This window comes from Semicossyphus pulcher, unplaced genomic scaffold (genome assembly GCF_022749685.1).
Source record: "Semicossyphus pulcher isolate SPU_LCO1_2020_fin unplaced genomic scaffold, fSemPul1.0.p SCAF_13, whole genome shotgun sequence".
NCBI classification, from domain to species: Eukaryota; Metazoa; Chordata; class Actinopteri; order Labriformes; family Labridae; genus Semicossyphus; species Semicossyphus pulcher.
The window spans coordinates 4383838-4401739 of NW_027211637.1; the positions used below are offsets into that span (position 1 = coordinate 4383838).

The 17902-nt window shown below is 42.7% G+C and overlaps 1 protein-coding gene across 1 annotated transcript in view; it reads right to left on the reverse strand.

Moving 5' to 3' along the window:
- The window catches only part of LOC138590044 (plexin-A1-like), a 294703-nt gene that overhangs the window by 219545 nt on the left and 57256 nt on the right, over positions 1-17902 (reverse strand). The window contains exon 3 of the mRNA XM_069660575.1: positions 5270-5452. Coding sequence (XP_069516676.1) covers positions 5270-5452 — 183 coding nt within the window. The remainder of the gene's footprint in view (positions 1-5269; positions 5453-17902) is intronic.

Genomic DNA, 17902 nt, shown 5'->3' on the forward strand with positions numbered 1-17902 from the left:
ACGAAATGAGGGGAATGAAAGGATTTCCAGGTTTTTACTGAGATCTGAGGGGGATTTTTTTCCGGATGTTTCTGGCAAACGGCACAGAAGGCAGCCCATGGTGCAATTCTGCTAAAAGCTATCTGTGCCCCACCTGCAACTTGTCTCCCTGTGATGTGACGTACTGTGGTGTTTAAAAGGAAAATGTAATCATGTTTGACTTTGAAACACTTAGCATAAAACAAAGATACAATATAAAAGTATATACATAATGTAATGACCGTGTATGTTGGTGCTGGCTGAGTCTGCTGGCTTTTGACAGGCAGAGAGGCAGCATCTTCTGTCGTCACACAGAGTGACAAGGCTGCATCCTGCTCGAGCTATTCTCTTTACCCATACTGTATATTCTGTTTCAATCCATCAGACTTTATTTGTGCAGCATTTAAAATGCAGCACAAAGTGCTTCACAGAGACAGAAAACAAATAAAAACAATCAGCATCCCCACCCCCCCAATTCATGCAGTCTAAATAAAGACATGTAAACAGAGAGCTCAATAAAAACAGGACCTGACGAAACAGAGGAAACGCAATCATGAATTCATAATGAGCAAACACACGAGGTACAATTAAAATAGCAGAAAAAATGGTGAACATAAATAGGACAATAAAACATTAAAAGGTTATCCATAAAAATAAACTAGAATAATAAAACACTAAAAAATAAACACATAAATAATAATCCAGAAAACTAAAACTAGACTAAAGTAATAAAACCCACTAAACGAATATGAATCCCTAAAACAGACTAAGATTCTAAATAAATAAATAAATAAAGTTAAATAAAGTAAATAAAGTAAAATGAAAATGTTTTCTCCTTTCTCCTTTATCTTACAGTACATGAGACACCCTCACCTCTTTCATCGAGCGACCCTGAGCCTTTTATTTGTACATTTCAGTCAGTCAGGCTTCTACACCCTTCTAGAAATCATGTCTTTGCATTTTCCACTAACAAGGAATGGTGCCTTTATGACCACCAGGATCACATTGTTCATTTGATGAGGCCACAGTTTTGAAAGAACTACGCACAAAGTTTCTGGAGATTCCTTCCCCTTTCTCCTTCCAGTTCGGTTCAGTTGGATTTCCGATGATTAAATTATGATGAACACAGCGATGCTTGTGTAATACACTTTTCTTATCTTACATTAGGATTGGATCATTCACTAAGAAACTGTAAAATGGCTTTTTTTCCTTTATCAGGTCTTAACCGTAATTACCACTGTTACAAAACTGTTGAAATCGGATCAGGAAGTTATGAGGTTTCTGTATCACAGCCCTTGTTCTCCATTGTGCCACATAAAACCAACAAAGGTCCTTTTAGCAGAACGACGCTGATTTGACAAACCTCAACTGGACTCTACAAAGGCCAACTAATGCCGCGATGTGAGACCTAACACGCAGTAAAAACCTGTTAAAGAAAGAAAGCCATTAACCCGACAGTAATGGAGACGTTAGCTGGGTATTTTGCACATACATGCTGTGTGCTTAGTCAGCCAAGGCATTCTGATTCGTCATGCTGATGTAAAGCAGCAAAGATTTACCCTGGATCACGTCACAGCTGTCTCTCTCTGTCTGTCTGTCTGTCTGTCTGTCTGTCTGTCTGTCTGTCTGTCTCACACACACACAGACAGACAAAGACAGCATCACTTCTCCAATGGACTGCCTCGGTTTAAGATTTACACTAGTGATTATGTATTCATAGATCAATCAATACGGGGAGTCTAGCAGCCGAGACGTGTCCGCGCAGGCAGACACACATTCAGCAACAGTCACACTGTAGGAATTCTAATGAGCGTGCGCGTGTGTAGACATCGATACGCTGCAGCTTTACATTTCATTAGGCCAGAGGAGCACAGTTTAACTCCCAATGAATAGCAATAAAACCACACAGCCTGTAACCATCTCCGTCTGCTTCTGCAGCCTCGCTCTCTTTTTCACCTTCCTTCCAATCCCAACTACAGTCCCACCTCCTCCCTGAAATCTGCAACTCTAGTTATTTTTCATCTATTTGACCAAAAGCCTGTGGATAATTGGCTTAAAATACATACAGGATATCAAAGTTGAGAGTCTTTTAAGCTTTCAAAAATGATCTAAAGTTAACCTTCATAGCTATTAGAAAACAGATCTTCTTGCTGCTCAGATCGTTTGTCAAGACTGTGTGGGCATGGTCGATAACATCTTGAGCTCCCTGGCTGCGCACACAATAATGATGCATGTTGCATCAGTGTTGAGCGGCCCTCGACGGTATGTTTGAGACGTGTGAGTCAGAATCAGAGGCGATGCAGAAGCACTGCAATCTGAAATCATCTCTACACATCCACCCATCTAAAATATCACCAGTGGTCCAGACCAAACTCGTGCAGACAAAATAAGACATGTGACGTTAAACAGCTGCAGCCATTTATAATCAGCCATGGACAATGCTAAGGATGGGGTCACAGCCAGTAGCTGTGGTTTGGCTCTTCCTGTGATTGGTTTGGAAGTTGTTGTGTAAATTGTTTGATAAATATCAGAGCGTAACCACGTCCAATTCAAACCCAGAAACATTAAACTTACAGATGTCTGGTTTTGTACTGAAAATAATTTACAATACTTTTTAGATTCTTACTTTTATGTAAATAAGATCCTAATCCTTACACAGTTAGAAGGCTGTTGTGAATTTGTGTTTCCAGGGGCTTTAAAGCTAAAACTAATTACTCCCTTTGTTGGAGAACAGAGACTCAGCAGGCGCCAACAAGTGTAAAAGCCTCATAAACTGTCTATAGCCGTAATCACTGCTGATGAATTGTAATTGTGTCCTGTCTCGCCATTCCCCTGCTCAGGGAGACGACTGCATGTTACTGCAGCATCTGCATTGATCTGTGTGAGGACACTGGCGGCCTCCACCTCCGTATTCACCTTCCTCCCCGAGCACAGGAAGACACGCCGGCTGAGGGGAAATGGGATTCCGATCAGCGGGATATCATCCAGGATCTGCTGACCCCACACACACAAATCATCTGTCTGCACACACACACACACACACACACACACACACACACACACACACAGAACAGGGGTCAGGCGCAAGGACTAGTGGGCCAGGTTTCAGTCGACTTAGCAAAACACCAGAGACAGGAAGCTGTGTAACGAGGCATGTGTGTGTCTGTGTGTGAGTGTGTGTTTGTGCACATTATCATAGTCTATATAGAGCTGTTGACAGCAGCATTACTGCAACAGATATTCTGGAGACTGCAGAAACACACAGGCCTAATGCTGAGATGTCTGAAATGTTCTGAGCTGACTATTTCAAACGCATTTTGTTGTCGACTTAACAGAATGTGACAGAAAGTACGATGTAGAGACAGAGACTTCCAAACAGAGACATCAACATTTGAAACAAAAGACATAAGCACCTACACAATGATGGATGACTTGCTCTGAAAAATGACTTAAAACTCTTCAGGAAATTCTGCAAAACTTCTCACAGTAAAATGCTGCTGACAGTGAAATGTGGATAAACTTCTTATTGTATTTATGCATCTATCTATGTATCTATGCAATTATTTTTGTTCTCAGGTAACTGTTTTATTTTAGTCTCAGGAGTATTGGTGAAGAAGACTCGTATGTACTTCATCTTAGCCAATATAGGAGCAGCTGACAGCAGCATTACTGCTAAAGATATTCCAGGGGCTGCTAACATACTGCTAAAACTGTCAAACTTGTGTCGAAAACTGGAGCAGATGAATGTTTCAAATATAGTTTTGGTTGGCTTTAATAGGATATGACATACGTCATGACTAAACCCAAAGACTTGCAGACAAAGACATCACCATCTGACATTAAAGACGGAAGCACCTACAAAATGATGGATGACTGGGAGCATCGTGCCTCGAAACACGACTTAAAACTCAGGGGAACGTTCTCTGAAACTTTAGGAAAGTTAAATATGGCTGACAGTGAAATGTGGCTGAACTTCTTTTTTATTTATTTTCTATTACATATGTATTTATGCAATTATTTTTATCCTCAGGTAACAGTTTTATTTTCGTCTCTAAAGTATCGGTGACACGGACACACTCATGGAGATGTCCTGCTGAGGAACAAAGAGAAAAGCACAGAAGCGGCTCAGTCAGATCTCAGATGAAGGAGCAGCTGATTGGCACGCACACCGTGCGGTCTACTCAACATGGGTACTTGAGGAGCGCACACACATACTGTAACGACTCAGGCGCACGCTCAAAGGGACTGCATGCTGTGTGGACTAAACATAATGGGAAATTACTGTTTGCCTGTGATTGAGGACAGCACAGAAACTGATCTTCACAAACACACAAAACATGGAGTGCTTTCTTACAAAGGTACTCAGGAGATACGTAAGAAATCATCTTCATCCCCCTCAGAGCCACTCAGAAACACTCCCCAGCACTTGAAAAGATTCTGACGAGACCACCAAATAATCTTCAGCAACATAAATCCCACACAGCTCCAGTTTGTCGCCCAGCGTGAGCTCCATACATCAGCCAATAAGACACAAACTATCTGGCTCAGTGCGACAAAACTCGCATCTCCAGAGCTACTGCCTTACTTTTTTCTCCCAACATATATCTGATATGCTGTGTTTACAGCATTCAATGACAAAGCAATTTTAAGACAAAACACACACACATTCATCTGTACACACACACACACATTCACAGCTGATCTCTGCAATGAGATTTCTGATGACAAAACCATTTGTCAGCGATGCCAAAAGCAATGACCACAGAAAATACATCATAAAATGACACAAAATTGCCTCAAAGTGAAAATGGTTTTCTGTCGAGCATTGAACACACACACACACACACACACACACACAAATATGCACTCACACTGTTGTAATCTAGCAGGAGCAATTGGATCCCCATTTTAGTCGCATTTCAAATGACAAAAAGCCAGAAAACACACAACAGAACAATACTACTGTCACTGTCGGGGGGAAATCGTCGTCAAAAGACTCGTTCCTTTACCGACGAAGTTTGTTTTTCACAATTTAGACTCTGTAGGCCGAAATACTAAAAAGAGTTTCTCATCCAAACATGATTGAATGAGCATCGAGTTTGTCCTGTTTGAAGAGTTTGTACTTTAAGATAAGTTCCAGACAATTCTGCTTTCTTTTACAGGCTGAAAACACACACACACACACACACACATACACACACACATACACACACACACACACACACACACGCAGAGAAAGTAGGATGCTTACCTTCTTCATGCGGCCGCTGCGTGTGCCAGTGAACGCCACAGTGTGTCCACGGTAGTTGTAAGCTGCCACTGAGGTCATGCCGTCGTCCTTGTCCACGTAGAGCGGGATGCCCTCGATGGCGGTGGTGCCCCCTAGAGGCTGGTTGAAGTCCTGGCCGCAGAAGTTATCATCTATCTGCAGCGGCTGGGGATGAAGAAGGAGAGAAAGGCATTAAATCAACCATTTACACAGTTTAAGTCCCTTTTCTCGTTAAACTAACATCAATTCTTAAAGAAGGGGGAGGCTCTCGATCTCCCCAGCACTTAGCAAACGTTTTATGGTGCTGGAGCGAAGCCAAGCCACCGCAGATTTTGTGAGAAATGGTGTGAAATTAATGGGCGTCACAGGAAAAATTAACTTCAGTTTCGTTAACTCCCATTTTTTTCTATTTTGAGAACTGAAAGACAAAGGAAGGCGGTGATAAATATTTCATTAAGCATAAAAAACACAATGTAACTGCTACGCAGTGAAGGCTCCTGTGATTGATGATTTCCCCTCCATTACAGCCTTTGATTATTTCATAGAACATGATGTCAAACCATGCAATTAAGCCTCTCAGCAGGGTCTGAATGGATGAACAGTTGTTTGCTAATGTTTTTAATATTGATTTCTTTGTGTACAGCTTCAGCAGTGTAGTCTCTAATAAGAGACAAGCCAGTACAGTGAGTAAATCAAACAGAGCTGGAATAAACATGGAGGGGGGAGCGAACGCACGGGCAGGCCAGCACAGGAGATGACAGGGAAGTGACAGGAAGTAAATTATAGGTCAGATTAGCATATCATAATCAAAGTGTCTCGTACAGGCACATTGCTACGCTGATATGTTGATATGTCATGCCTGATTTATGAACGTAGGTGTGTGTGTGGTTGTGTGCGTGAGTAATAGGCAAGTCATTAAAAGCATGTGATAGCCATGAACGCACCAGGAGGTTCCCCCGAGTCTGACGTGTGGAACAGATATAATCGACAGCATCTGAATTACTGTGACGGCCGCGCACACAAACACAAACACATTCTGTACATGTATGCTGAGGAGCACACTGCAACATACACAACTGCAGGTCGACACGACTCTGATAAGAGCTCATACCGCTGAGCCCTCGTACACATAACGCAGACATACCAGAGAACATGTAGCATAAGCACATAAATAATATACATGTAGATACTGTGCAAAACAGTAATTGTGGAAAATAAAGTGAAACATAAATTCATATTTTCTATCCTCTGCTGTTCTGTAGGCGTTGGCTCATGGAGATAGACGGTTTGTGGCACTAATCCTCCACTCTGCTGCCAGTCAGACTTTTTTAAAGAGTGCAGAAGGAGATGACGTAATCAAAAGCGCGCCAGTCAAACCTCCTATGAATGAAGACCGACAAGAAGACGTGATGGAAATGTGTTATTTATGGACGGTCTCTGCATGAATCTGACAGTTACATCTGCTCATATTCTCAGTCAGGAGCTTCAGTCTGTTTAATGCCGGCCGTGCACACGACGACTTTGAAAGGCTTAATGGGCTAAAGTTTGATACTCGCTCACACCTCGAGACGTTTTAGTCACTGACATTAAAATTTAGCAAAGACTGGGCATCTTGCAGGGTCATTTTTTACAAGACTACAGCTAGATTCCTGTTGAGATTATTTCCCATCATGCTCATGGTGGAAATTTACAAGAAAAACAATGAATGGAGCAGAAGCAGAAGGAGCTTTTGGTCACAGCTGCCTTTGTGTTTGCTGTGCTTTGGGACGACTCAGAGTCACCACCATGGTTACCATCTACGTAGTTTACTGCCTCCTGTTCACGTCATTGGACTTTATCATTTGCATAAACTGAGATTATATAGTTAAGACAATATTTAACATGAAGACAAGAAAAAGACTGAGTTTAATGACCACCTTACACTAACAATTTTGGATGAAGAGATCATGACCCCAAATCAAGTCATTGGTACAAGACCAGCTCAAGTCAGGTGCTTCATTTAAGCTATGTTTTTTTTTTTGCATTGTACTTTGTACATTGTACTAGTAGATTACTGTTTACTCGCAACACTTGCAGAGACCAGAAAAGCAGCCGCTTAGCTCCGCCTACCCTCTTTGGCAGACCAACCACTGCTGGCTGATGGAAAACGCGTCACTAACTGGGCGCCGCGTGTGATTTTTTTTCCACAACAGTCGCCAGGGACACCCAGTCTGTAATACTGCAAAAGCAAAGGCTTCCATCAGTGGGCCATGGGCTCAATCAACATTGTGTTACCTCATTCAGCGATAAATAGTGACTTAACAGACATTTAATTAAACGAAAATCTTCGAGATTATTACTTTAATGGTACACCTACTTTCACCTCGGCACATTGAAAAAAACAAACACTTAACACACATGCAGACACAAACAAAATAAGCAAAACATATTTATATTAACATTCATAGGAACAGATATACAGCAACACAAACAAACATGCACAAGAAAGGAAGTTCTCACACACAGAGAAGCAGCATCTAGTCTCCCACAATCCAAAAATGAACATGCCAGCTTTCTCTTGTTCATTACTAGATCCATTATCCCCATAGAGTCTAATCAATCAGCTCATGCCTCTCAATGAAAGTCGGCCATCATGTGGCTGTGGCGGACCTTCCTTTCCTTTTACCAGACTTATCAAAGGCAGCCAGGATCACTGCAACGTTTACGTTGAATGAGCAGAGACACAAAGTGAGGGAGAGAGAGAGAGACATACAAAAAGTGCTTTGGCTTTTGTACGATTTACATAAACATGTTCTCAATTTTGGATGTGAGAAAGGAGGTCAAAGGGGGGAAACAAGAGCAAGTTTACAAAGGGAAGGCTAGTGATGCAGAGAAGATGGAGACAGATATGAAAGATAAAGAAAACAAGAATGGGGAAAGAAAGAAGAAAACAGGCGGGATAGTAAAAAGCAGAGAGAGACGTGGCCCTGGCTCAGTGACAGTATGAACCCTGGCCTCGAGTTCCTGCAACATTTTCTCGTTTCCTCTGATAAAGACGGAGCAGAGCCTCCATTCTTTCCTTCACTTATTCACTCTTTCTCCATCCTCTTTCATTCCCTCCCACTCTCTCCTCCTCCTCCAGCTAATCCTCCTCTTCCTCCTTTATATTTCCCTTCTCTGTATCCACATATTTCTCTCCTCCCTTTCTTCTTTTTTTCTTACAAGGTTCAGAGGACTGGCCAGTGGGAAATCATGTCCGTCCCCAAGGGTTTCTCTTATTCTGTTTTCTCATGCCCGCAGCTCTCAGAGACCATCTTTCCCTCTATCCTTCCTTCTCCCCCTTTTCCTTCCTTCCTTCAGGGGCATTATCATGATGATGGTCCCTGGTTTCAAGCATGAGATCACATGATTATTGAGATATATAACAAAATTATGTGGCAGAGGACCAAGCTGTTAATAAATTAGAAGGCCTATATAGCATGACCTGTTCTGCTCCCCTGAAAACAGGCCTGCTCTCGTCTTCGTGTCAAAACTGAAACTTTAACAAGACCAGAGTAAAAAATGTTTATTATAGTAGCTTTTAACAACATGATTTAGCCGGGATTTATTGACGCCTGGCGCCGTCTTTTTGTAAACTAATCTGCATTCCCAGTGTCTGTCAAGCTCGCACACACAGAAGTGAGATCGCCATCTTCGCAGCGCCGCTGCCGGCATGCTGAGGACGCTAATGGTTTGTTATGTTTAGCCTGACTTGCATCATTACCGTAGAGTCAACAGCTCAGATTGAGGCACAGTGGAGCGTTCAGTCGACGTGTTTTCACTGCAGACAAATGTGGCCTCACACAGACCTGACATCTGCTAGCTGTTGTGTGCCTTGTAGACATGTAATTCCTACAGTGCGCCTACTCTATCATTCTTCTGCAGCAGCTCGTTGAGGAGACGCTGGAGCTTTTTCAGCCACTAATATGGAAGCAAATGAACGGCCTAATTTGCACACACTAAACTGAGAAGCATTCAGCGTTTTTTAAAGCAATTCTAACATGAGAAGCAAGACATAAAGCCTAAAAATTCTGATGTATTGTTATAATTATTAATTGATGTGTACACTCCCAACACATCACACATGATAAATACATTCTAAATTACTTGGAGACACATGATGGGCATGTTGCATAAGTATTAAATCTCAGCCAGATGTTAAAAAGATCAATGCATTGTCTCTTCATGATGAGACAATGCAAGTTTTTCTTCTCCCATAGTGTGACTAATGGCAGCTCGACACAGAGCAGTTTCACTGCAGTGGACAAATCTCAGTTCGAGCTGATTTACGTCAAATTTAAACATGTTGATTTTTTGTTCTTGGCTCATGCAAACAGTGAAGTTCAATGATGTGAACATTGTCAACAGCCAATCTGTGTGTCTCTCCAGAACAAAACTATGGCGCAGGGAAAAGGACAAAATTAAGACTATTGAGAGGCCGAAGGAGGCTACATCCTGGCCGATGCCAGCTACTGATCTGGCCAATGATAAGCCGGCGCAGCTAACTGAGAGGCCGGCGGCCGTAAATCAGAAGCTGCCTATTCATTCGACCAGGGCGGCAAGTCATGCGTCTAACATAGCAACCCATTGGATCGGCTACTGGATAGGCTGGTCATTAGATTCCCAGGCTGGGGACTAGCACGCCCAAGCTAGCAACCCAATGGATCCGATCCAATGGGTTGCTTTGTCCTTTTCCTTGTGCCATACAAAACAGTAAGCAGCATCCTCTGGAGATAGTAAACACAGGAGAGACGCTGGCGAGGTGCAAGCTCCAGCTGAACAATTAATCATAATTTTATCGAAATCGCAGCAGTGCCTACTGCAACTTTCAAATCACCGGAGGCGCAATATCTGTTAAAGGTGAAAGGTGCGTCAAAATACTATTTTAATTTATACACTGTGCTGCAGAGATGTTCTGGCCCACACATTATATACAGACGTACAGTAGATATCAAATATCTTCGTTTCAATATGTTTTTCAACGAAAATGAGAATAATGATGTAAAAATGATAATTCCCTTTAATATTGCAAATCATATCAAAACTGCAATATAAGTCAAAATGATCGCAATTAGATATTTTTTCAAAATCGTTCAGTCCCATCGCAAGCCTCTGAACACACAAGGGATGATGTCACCGTGTCCTAACTGACACACAGTAGTTGGACGCCTGCTTGATGTTTGTAGATAGCGTCAGTAAAGCAGCTGATAGCTTCCGTGAAACATTAAAAGTTTGAAGTAGGAGGTAAGGAAATACCTGCTGCTTGCAACTTTAAATGTTAACTACAGCAGCTAATGACTTTAGTCTTTTCAAAGTCTTCTAAGTAGTAAACATCTGTTTAATTCTGTAGTAATGGCAGAGCAGAGCAACATCCATCCGTTATCTATACCGCTTATCCTTCAGGGTCGCAGCTGTCCCTGGGCGAGAGGCGGGTTACACCCTGGACTGATCGCCAGTCAGTCACAGGCTGACACATAGAGACAGACAACCTTTGACCCTAACACTCACACCTAAGGGCACTTTTAGAGTCACCAATGAACCTAAAGAGCATGTCTTTGGACTGTGGGAGGAAGCCAGACTACCCGGAGGGAACATGCAAACTCCATACAGCAAGAACCACTACATCCGAATCGGGGTTTGAACCAGGACCTTCTCGCTGTGTTACCATTCAAGAAGTAAAAACACGTTCCAAATGAAGCAAAAAAAAAAAAAAGCAGAAGAAGAAAATGTTCGACTCATTACAAGCATTCAATTCTAGTTTTGGATACTTCAAAAGCCCGGATACATTTTGTTCTGTACTAATAAAGTAAAGATATTTAATACCCAGGCTGACTGCGGCTGGTCATTGACCTCAAATATTTTGTTACGACACTTAAACATATCAAACATGTGTTGTGTTCAGAGGGCCTAACTTGAGAGGTTCGATCAATCATAACAACAGGTAATTTACAAACAGTAATTTCCTGCACCCACGCTCTCCCACAGTTTTTATTGCACTTTTGACTTGAATTAGATTATTAATGTTACATTTCTATGATTGAATCATAACCTGGAACGTTACAAAGTGTTTGGTGTAAATCAGTCTAATAATCCTTTACTGCGTCTCTAACATGAGGTGACCTGCTGAAGTCTTTTATTGGTGCTTTTATAAGCGCTGTGTCGCTTGTCCCTGTTGGCCTGCTGGACCTCTGACCGCGCTATTATTATTACTAGCTATAGCTCATAGTCAGGACACTGTACATAACATTATTACACACACACACACACACACACACACACACACAAACACACACACACACACACGCACACACACCTTTGTTCTATTTCCAGGGGGTTAGACAAGGACAGAGTCCCCTGTGCTGTCCTTGCAGAAGACCTCTGCTGTACACGGGCGCAGGCTGGCCCCTGGCTATATACACACACACACGTACGTAGACCCCTGCCAAACTCATGCTGGGTGAATGATGATGGGGTGATGAGGGAAAGCATGGGGCAAGTGCCATTGAGAAAGAGGAGAGGAGATGGGGAGAGAAAAAAGGGGAAAAAAGGGAGAGAAAAGGAGGAGAGACATAGGGGAAGGGGAAGGGTCAACAGCGCTCTTGTCGCTACTAATGAGTCCCAACGTAGGAAGATGGAAGGGTACGAGAGAGAGAGAGAGAGAGGGAGAGAGAGAGAGAGTTTGAATGTAGCCCTTTAAATTGATCATTAACCATGTAAGCATCAGAGCTGCAGTGGCCATACTGTGGGTTGAGAGGAGGAGGCAGTGGTGAGAGCATGTTACCCACATTACCACAATAACAGCGCACACTTTGAGCCACCATGCTCACACACACACACACACCACACACCGCACACAACACACATTCATTGTAAAATAACATGTTTGTACCTTCTTTTTTAGTCTACTCTATGGTTTACTTGCTTTACTTGACTTAAACAACATAATTGAGTTAAGTTAAGTTTTACAGCTCTCCCTCAACCTGGGTCTGTGGGTCGACTCCATTTTGGATCAGGTCTAACTACCCTGGGCTTTTTCGGAGCAGGTCTTGCAGTTCTGTTTGAGATCAGGCTTCCTTTTTTAGGTAGGTTTTCACTGGGTCAGCTTCAAATTAGACCTATGGTGATAAACGGTAATTGCGGGAGCACACTTCCCAGATATCCAAACTGTCCACGGTTGGCTCCAGATGTAACTCTTGATTTTCCTCGCTGACGGTCGCTTTCCTTTTCAGACAGTTTGCTTCATCTGAGCGTCGAGTTTGTTTCTTTTTCTTTGTATTTTCACGTCTTGTTGAAGTTGTATCTGTAGTCATCCATCTTTTCTTTGTTTGTTCAGCCATAGTAGATTACTGTTTACTCGCAACACTTGCAGAGAGCGGAAAAGCAGCCGCTTAGCTCCGCCTACCCTCTCTGGCAGACCAACCACTGCTGGCTGATGGAAAACACGTCACTAACTGGGCGCCGCTTGAGATTTTTTCCACGAAAGTCACACCAGACACCCAGTCTGTAATACTGCAAATGCAAAGGCTTTTATCAGTGCGCCATAGGCTCAATCAACATTGTGTTACCTCATTCAGCGATAGATAGAGACTTAACAGACATTTATTTAAATTAAAATCTTCAAGATTATTACTTTAACTTGCCTTGAGCATCAACATCTAAGCTGCCTTATCTTTCATCTAAAGATTGTAACAAATGTCAGTTTTAAAAAACTCTATCATTTACATCTTCAGCTTGTTCTGGTACATAGTTATCAAACCTATTCGACTAATAGAAGGCAGCAAGTCTGCGTGTGTGTGTGTGTGTCTGTGTGAGACAGACAGCATGCTCGTGTGTGTGGGTGTGAGATGCAGATGTTTGTAGTTCTGTTGCCATTAGAGCAGACTGCACCGCCAGATGTCTGCACAAAGTCCACTCTGTGTGTGGATGTCACTCAGAGGCCGAACACTTTTCCTCTTCCTTACTACACACACACACACACACACTTTCTCACCCATATGCACACAACAACATATTAAACAACAATAGAATGTGTGTGCACGTACGCTTGTGTTTATGAGTGTGTGTGTTTGTGTTTAAGCAGGTCAAAGCTTCAAGTGTCCCAGTCTGTTAGACAGATGTTACAGATCCCTGCTGCACCCCCCCATCCTGTCACACACACACACACACACACACACACACACACACACACACACACACACACACACACACACACACACACACACACACACACACACACACACACACACACACACACACACACACACACACACACACACACACACTCACTCTCTCTCCTTCATATACTGGCAAACAAACACGCACATACACATTCTCTCATTAACAACCAATTAGAGAGCAGATATTGGCTCGCTGGGGGAAACTAAAGGCCAACCATTGCTGTTCTCCGCTTCCAACGCCAAGTCACAACAAATACCTGGATGTGGGCCAGGAGTGTGTGTGTGTGTGTGTGTGTGTGCGCGCGCGCACGTGAGAGTGTTTGTGTGTGTGTTGTTGACTTCTTTTCCCAAGTTTTGGCAGTTAAATCTCATCTCCTTTCTTTATTAAGAACATACACACACTCACACACACACACACACACACACACACTCAACTCTCACATAATTAAATGCATTTTTCCACTCTGCAAGTCTTGTTGTTCATTACATCAGCCAGTGTGTCTCAGAAGTACAACTCTCGCTCTGACATTATCTCTCTCACATGGGAACGAAGCACAAGCCATGTTCAACATACACACACACACACACTCTCTCAGAAACACACACACACACACACACACACGCTCTCTCTCCGTGGGATTGGAGCGATGTGTTTATGCCAGCGTTGAACGAGGAGATGCTCGAGACATTTGGCTCTCTTGAGAGAGTGTTGACAACATCTCTCTCTCTCTCTCTCTGTTTACCTCAATCACTCCGTCGAACTCGCTCGTTCTCCTCCCTTTATCTCTTTGTCATGTGAGGTTTCAGTGCGCGCTTACACTTCTGCACATGAATGAAGATTTGAATAGAAGAATCTTCTGACAATTTGACTTGATTAGACAGATGTAAGCTTTCATTCACAATAAATTTGCTGCAGTGAAGTGACAACATGAAGAGAGAGAGAGAGAGGGGTGCACAAACACATACACGCAGTGAGGGAACAATGGTTTCTTAAGTGTTCAGCTCTTTTAATTAATAATATGGCTGAACAAACAAAGAGAAGTTGGATGACTACAGATACAACTTCAAAAATAAGTGAAAATCCAAAGAAAAAGAAACGAACTCGAAAGCTCAGACGACTGTCAGCGAGGAAAATCAAGAGTTACAACCGGAGCCAACCGTGGATGTCACACACGCAGCACTGTCTGGATATCTGGGAAGTGTGCTCCCGCAGTTACCGCCATAAGTGCCACCAAAGAGAACGAAACTGAGACCTTTGAGGTTATAACGTTAAAGATAAGAGCCACACTGGAGAGCTGAGACCAAACAGTGAAGAACACATGAATGATTTGTGTCTGCTCGCATTACTTTACCACTAAATGGGTATTTTATGGAGGTTGTGATCCCTGGTTGTGCTGTAGAGCAGTATCTTTGTTAGCAGGTCTTTATTTACTTTGTGCTTCAGTAGCCTGTGTGTGGTGGTAATATGCCAAAAAAACAGCCAGGTACAGAGAAGGAAGAATACCATTGTGCATGTATCTGCAACATTCCGTTTCCTTTATATACAATTGAAGCAAAAGTAAAGAACGCAGATGTTAAAATATTCAAAAAATCGTCTTTGCACTTGTTTAAATGCAGTGACTTTTTCAATCCCTGAAGGATTCACAACAAAGCTGAATATAAACCTTATTTTGTGCCACATTCAAGTTTCCTTTGAGGTTTGGTTCATCGCCATGGTATTAATAATGTTTAAAGTAGTATTATGACATTGTTTAACCATGAAAAAAGCAAACAATCTACAAAGAGGAACATTCCCCTCACATCCTCGTATGATTGATAAAAATGTGTCCCTCTTGGTGGAGCTGCAATCTGTTTTTTGTTTGTTTTTTCAGCAGGGTTTTTAAGAAAAGGTCACTTGGACGATCAGGCACCATTTGTTTTCTTAATTACTAACAGGAGAGGTGAAGCAGCCTCATCCCGCTTGACTTATCAGCCTGACACTTTTGATTTTTTGGGAAATGTTTTCTTTTAGTTTTCTGTGAGTTCACGAGCGGAGAGAAGGCACTTCGACATTTCAGCATCTGTTGTTTTGGCTTTGGTGAAATGAGGAAGTTGGAGATGGAGGGAAGAGCCTGGCAGCAAGGAGATGTGCTGGTGAAACGGAAAGCTGCAGGCGAAACGGAGAAGGGGGGGGGGGGGGGCTTCAGCCTCATAGGTCAGAGGAATCAGAGTCAGAGGAATAGCTGGGATGCCAAGAGATCAACATTTATTTTGCAGTTGCATTCTTTCCACACAGTTTCCGTTCTCCGTTGGTTTCGTCGTTCTCTCCTCATGCTCATATCGTGTTTCTGTTCATTCTTTGATTCCTTTGTTCTTTTCATTTCCCTCCATTTCTTCTGCGCTGTGACTGAAAACAGATGTGTCAATGTGAGGAGCCGAAACATCTTGAATGAAAAACTTGACTGACCTGCGAGCATGAACTGTGAACATGAGTGTGGAAATATTGAGCGTCATGATGCCAGAGGTTGATTTTGTGGATCTTTTTCTTTTGATGGAATATGACGACGGATTAGGACCGTACGCTGAATTATGTCACATTGGTTTGGTCCTTAAAGGGCCAGTCGCTGAATTTCAACCTCAGTCCCATCATGCTATTATGAGGAGCTAATGCCATTATGGTAGAAATGAATGCAATTTGGCTCTGTGCCTTTGGACGACGCTATCCACTTCTCCAATGGGCCCTGGAAAACCTCCACCAGACTACGTAAAATGCATCATCTGGCGGAGGCCAGGAAACTAAACTACACTTCCTCAATCTAGAACGCCCGCCTCCGATGTCATGTCTCATTCAAAATCGTCAGGTTTGAAATGTAGACTGCATAATCAAATATTTTTTAGGCGATACACAGGTATATTCTCGTCGTATTTCGGATTCTGTACCGCTCTGAGCCGTTGCTTTCAGTGATCAATGTCCTTGACTGGAAAACGGTAGTATTTCACTCCAGCGTCTCCCACTGGGTCGTTCCTTTCAGAGGGAGGGGTGCAATGCATGCTGGGTATTGTAGGAGTCTAGAATGGGCGAAACCACGAGCTGTTTGTACAACTTTCTCCACAGCTATGGCGCCAATTTCAAATATTATCGCTTCTATTGATTTCAGAGAACACCAGCTTTGACTGACGCATGCACAATGTCTGCTCAATGGCCGCACAGAAAACCCAACCCAAAAACAAGCTAGATACCAACATATAAGTTCGTATCAGCTGCTTGTGATTTTTTCCACAAAAGTCGCACCAGACAAACAGTCTGTAATAATGCAAATGCAAAGGCTTTCATCAGTGGGCCATAGGCTCAATCACCATTGTGTTACCTCATTCGGTGATAGACAGTGACTTGACAGACATTTATTTAAATGAAAATCTTCGAGATTATTACTTTGAGTCCATCTTACAAACTCCTCCAATAATGTTTGTTGTGTTTCTCTTTCTGTCCCTCTCCTCCGCTCCCCTGAATATCTGCACAACATAAACAAGTAAATAAAGAGGAGATAAAACTCTCTCCAGGCCCGGTAATAATCCCATTATTTCTCAGCTGTCTAACTTCCTCTCTAAAGCCAGGCCCTCTTCCTGCCGCCATCATTCAACGCAGGGCTGGGTGCAGGCAGGAAGCCTCATCAGCTCCAGTATTTGTCACAGTCAATATAGTTTAAAACACCTTGAAACACTCTTTTGGGATAATTGGTTTAATTGTGGAGTTTAAACGGGGAGGCTGGATCATGGATGTGAGCCTATTGCTTTAATTATCACACTGGTGAGTACAAAAAAAAAGGTGGAGCAGATTTATGTCCCTGCCAGTCTCTGTGTTTGTCAGGACTGAATCCCGGCGGGGAAACCTTTCTGGGTCATTATTTCATGACGGTGTGCAGGAAAAACAAAAAGTACACAGTAGCAGAATCCCGTGGAGAGGGAGACACGGCTCTGTGGGAGGAGAGGCCTTGGCTTCAGCTCGGCAGTGTCAGTTGGCCATATAGGTTAATGTGCCACAGTGGGACGGCGGCTCGCTTTACCCCAGATAGCCCGAGCCGTCAACTGAGCTAATTCCACGTGGAAAGCTCCGGTCTGGCATGATGCTTTTCTGGCACAGTCGACATTTGTTGACAGCAGCGATGCACACTTTGAACCGTTTCCCTGCTGTAAATGGACGCCTTTGTCTTTACGTTTGTGGTGTTTGCAATGAGATTGAAAGCGGGATTGTGAGTTTTTAATAAAGATTTCATACATCCACAACCCTTAAATATCAATACTTGTTGTTAAACATAAAAGATTAAGCATATGAAGACTTTTCCAGCACGTACGTCAAAATTTAAAGGCGTCATATCACAGCTGCATTTAAGTTGATTTCAAATCTTTATTTCCAAGGTCACAATAATGTTTCTCATCCTGT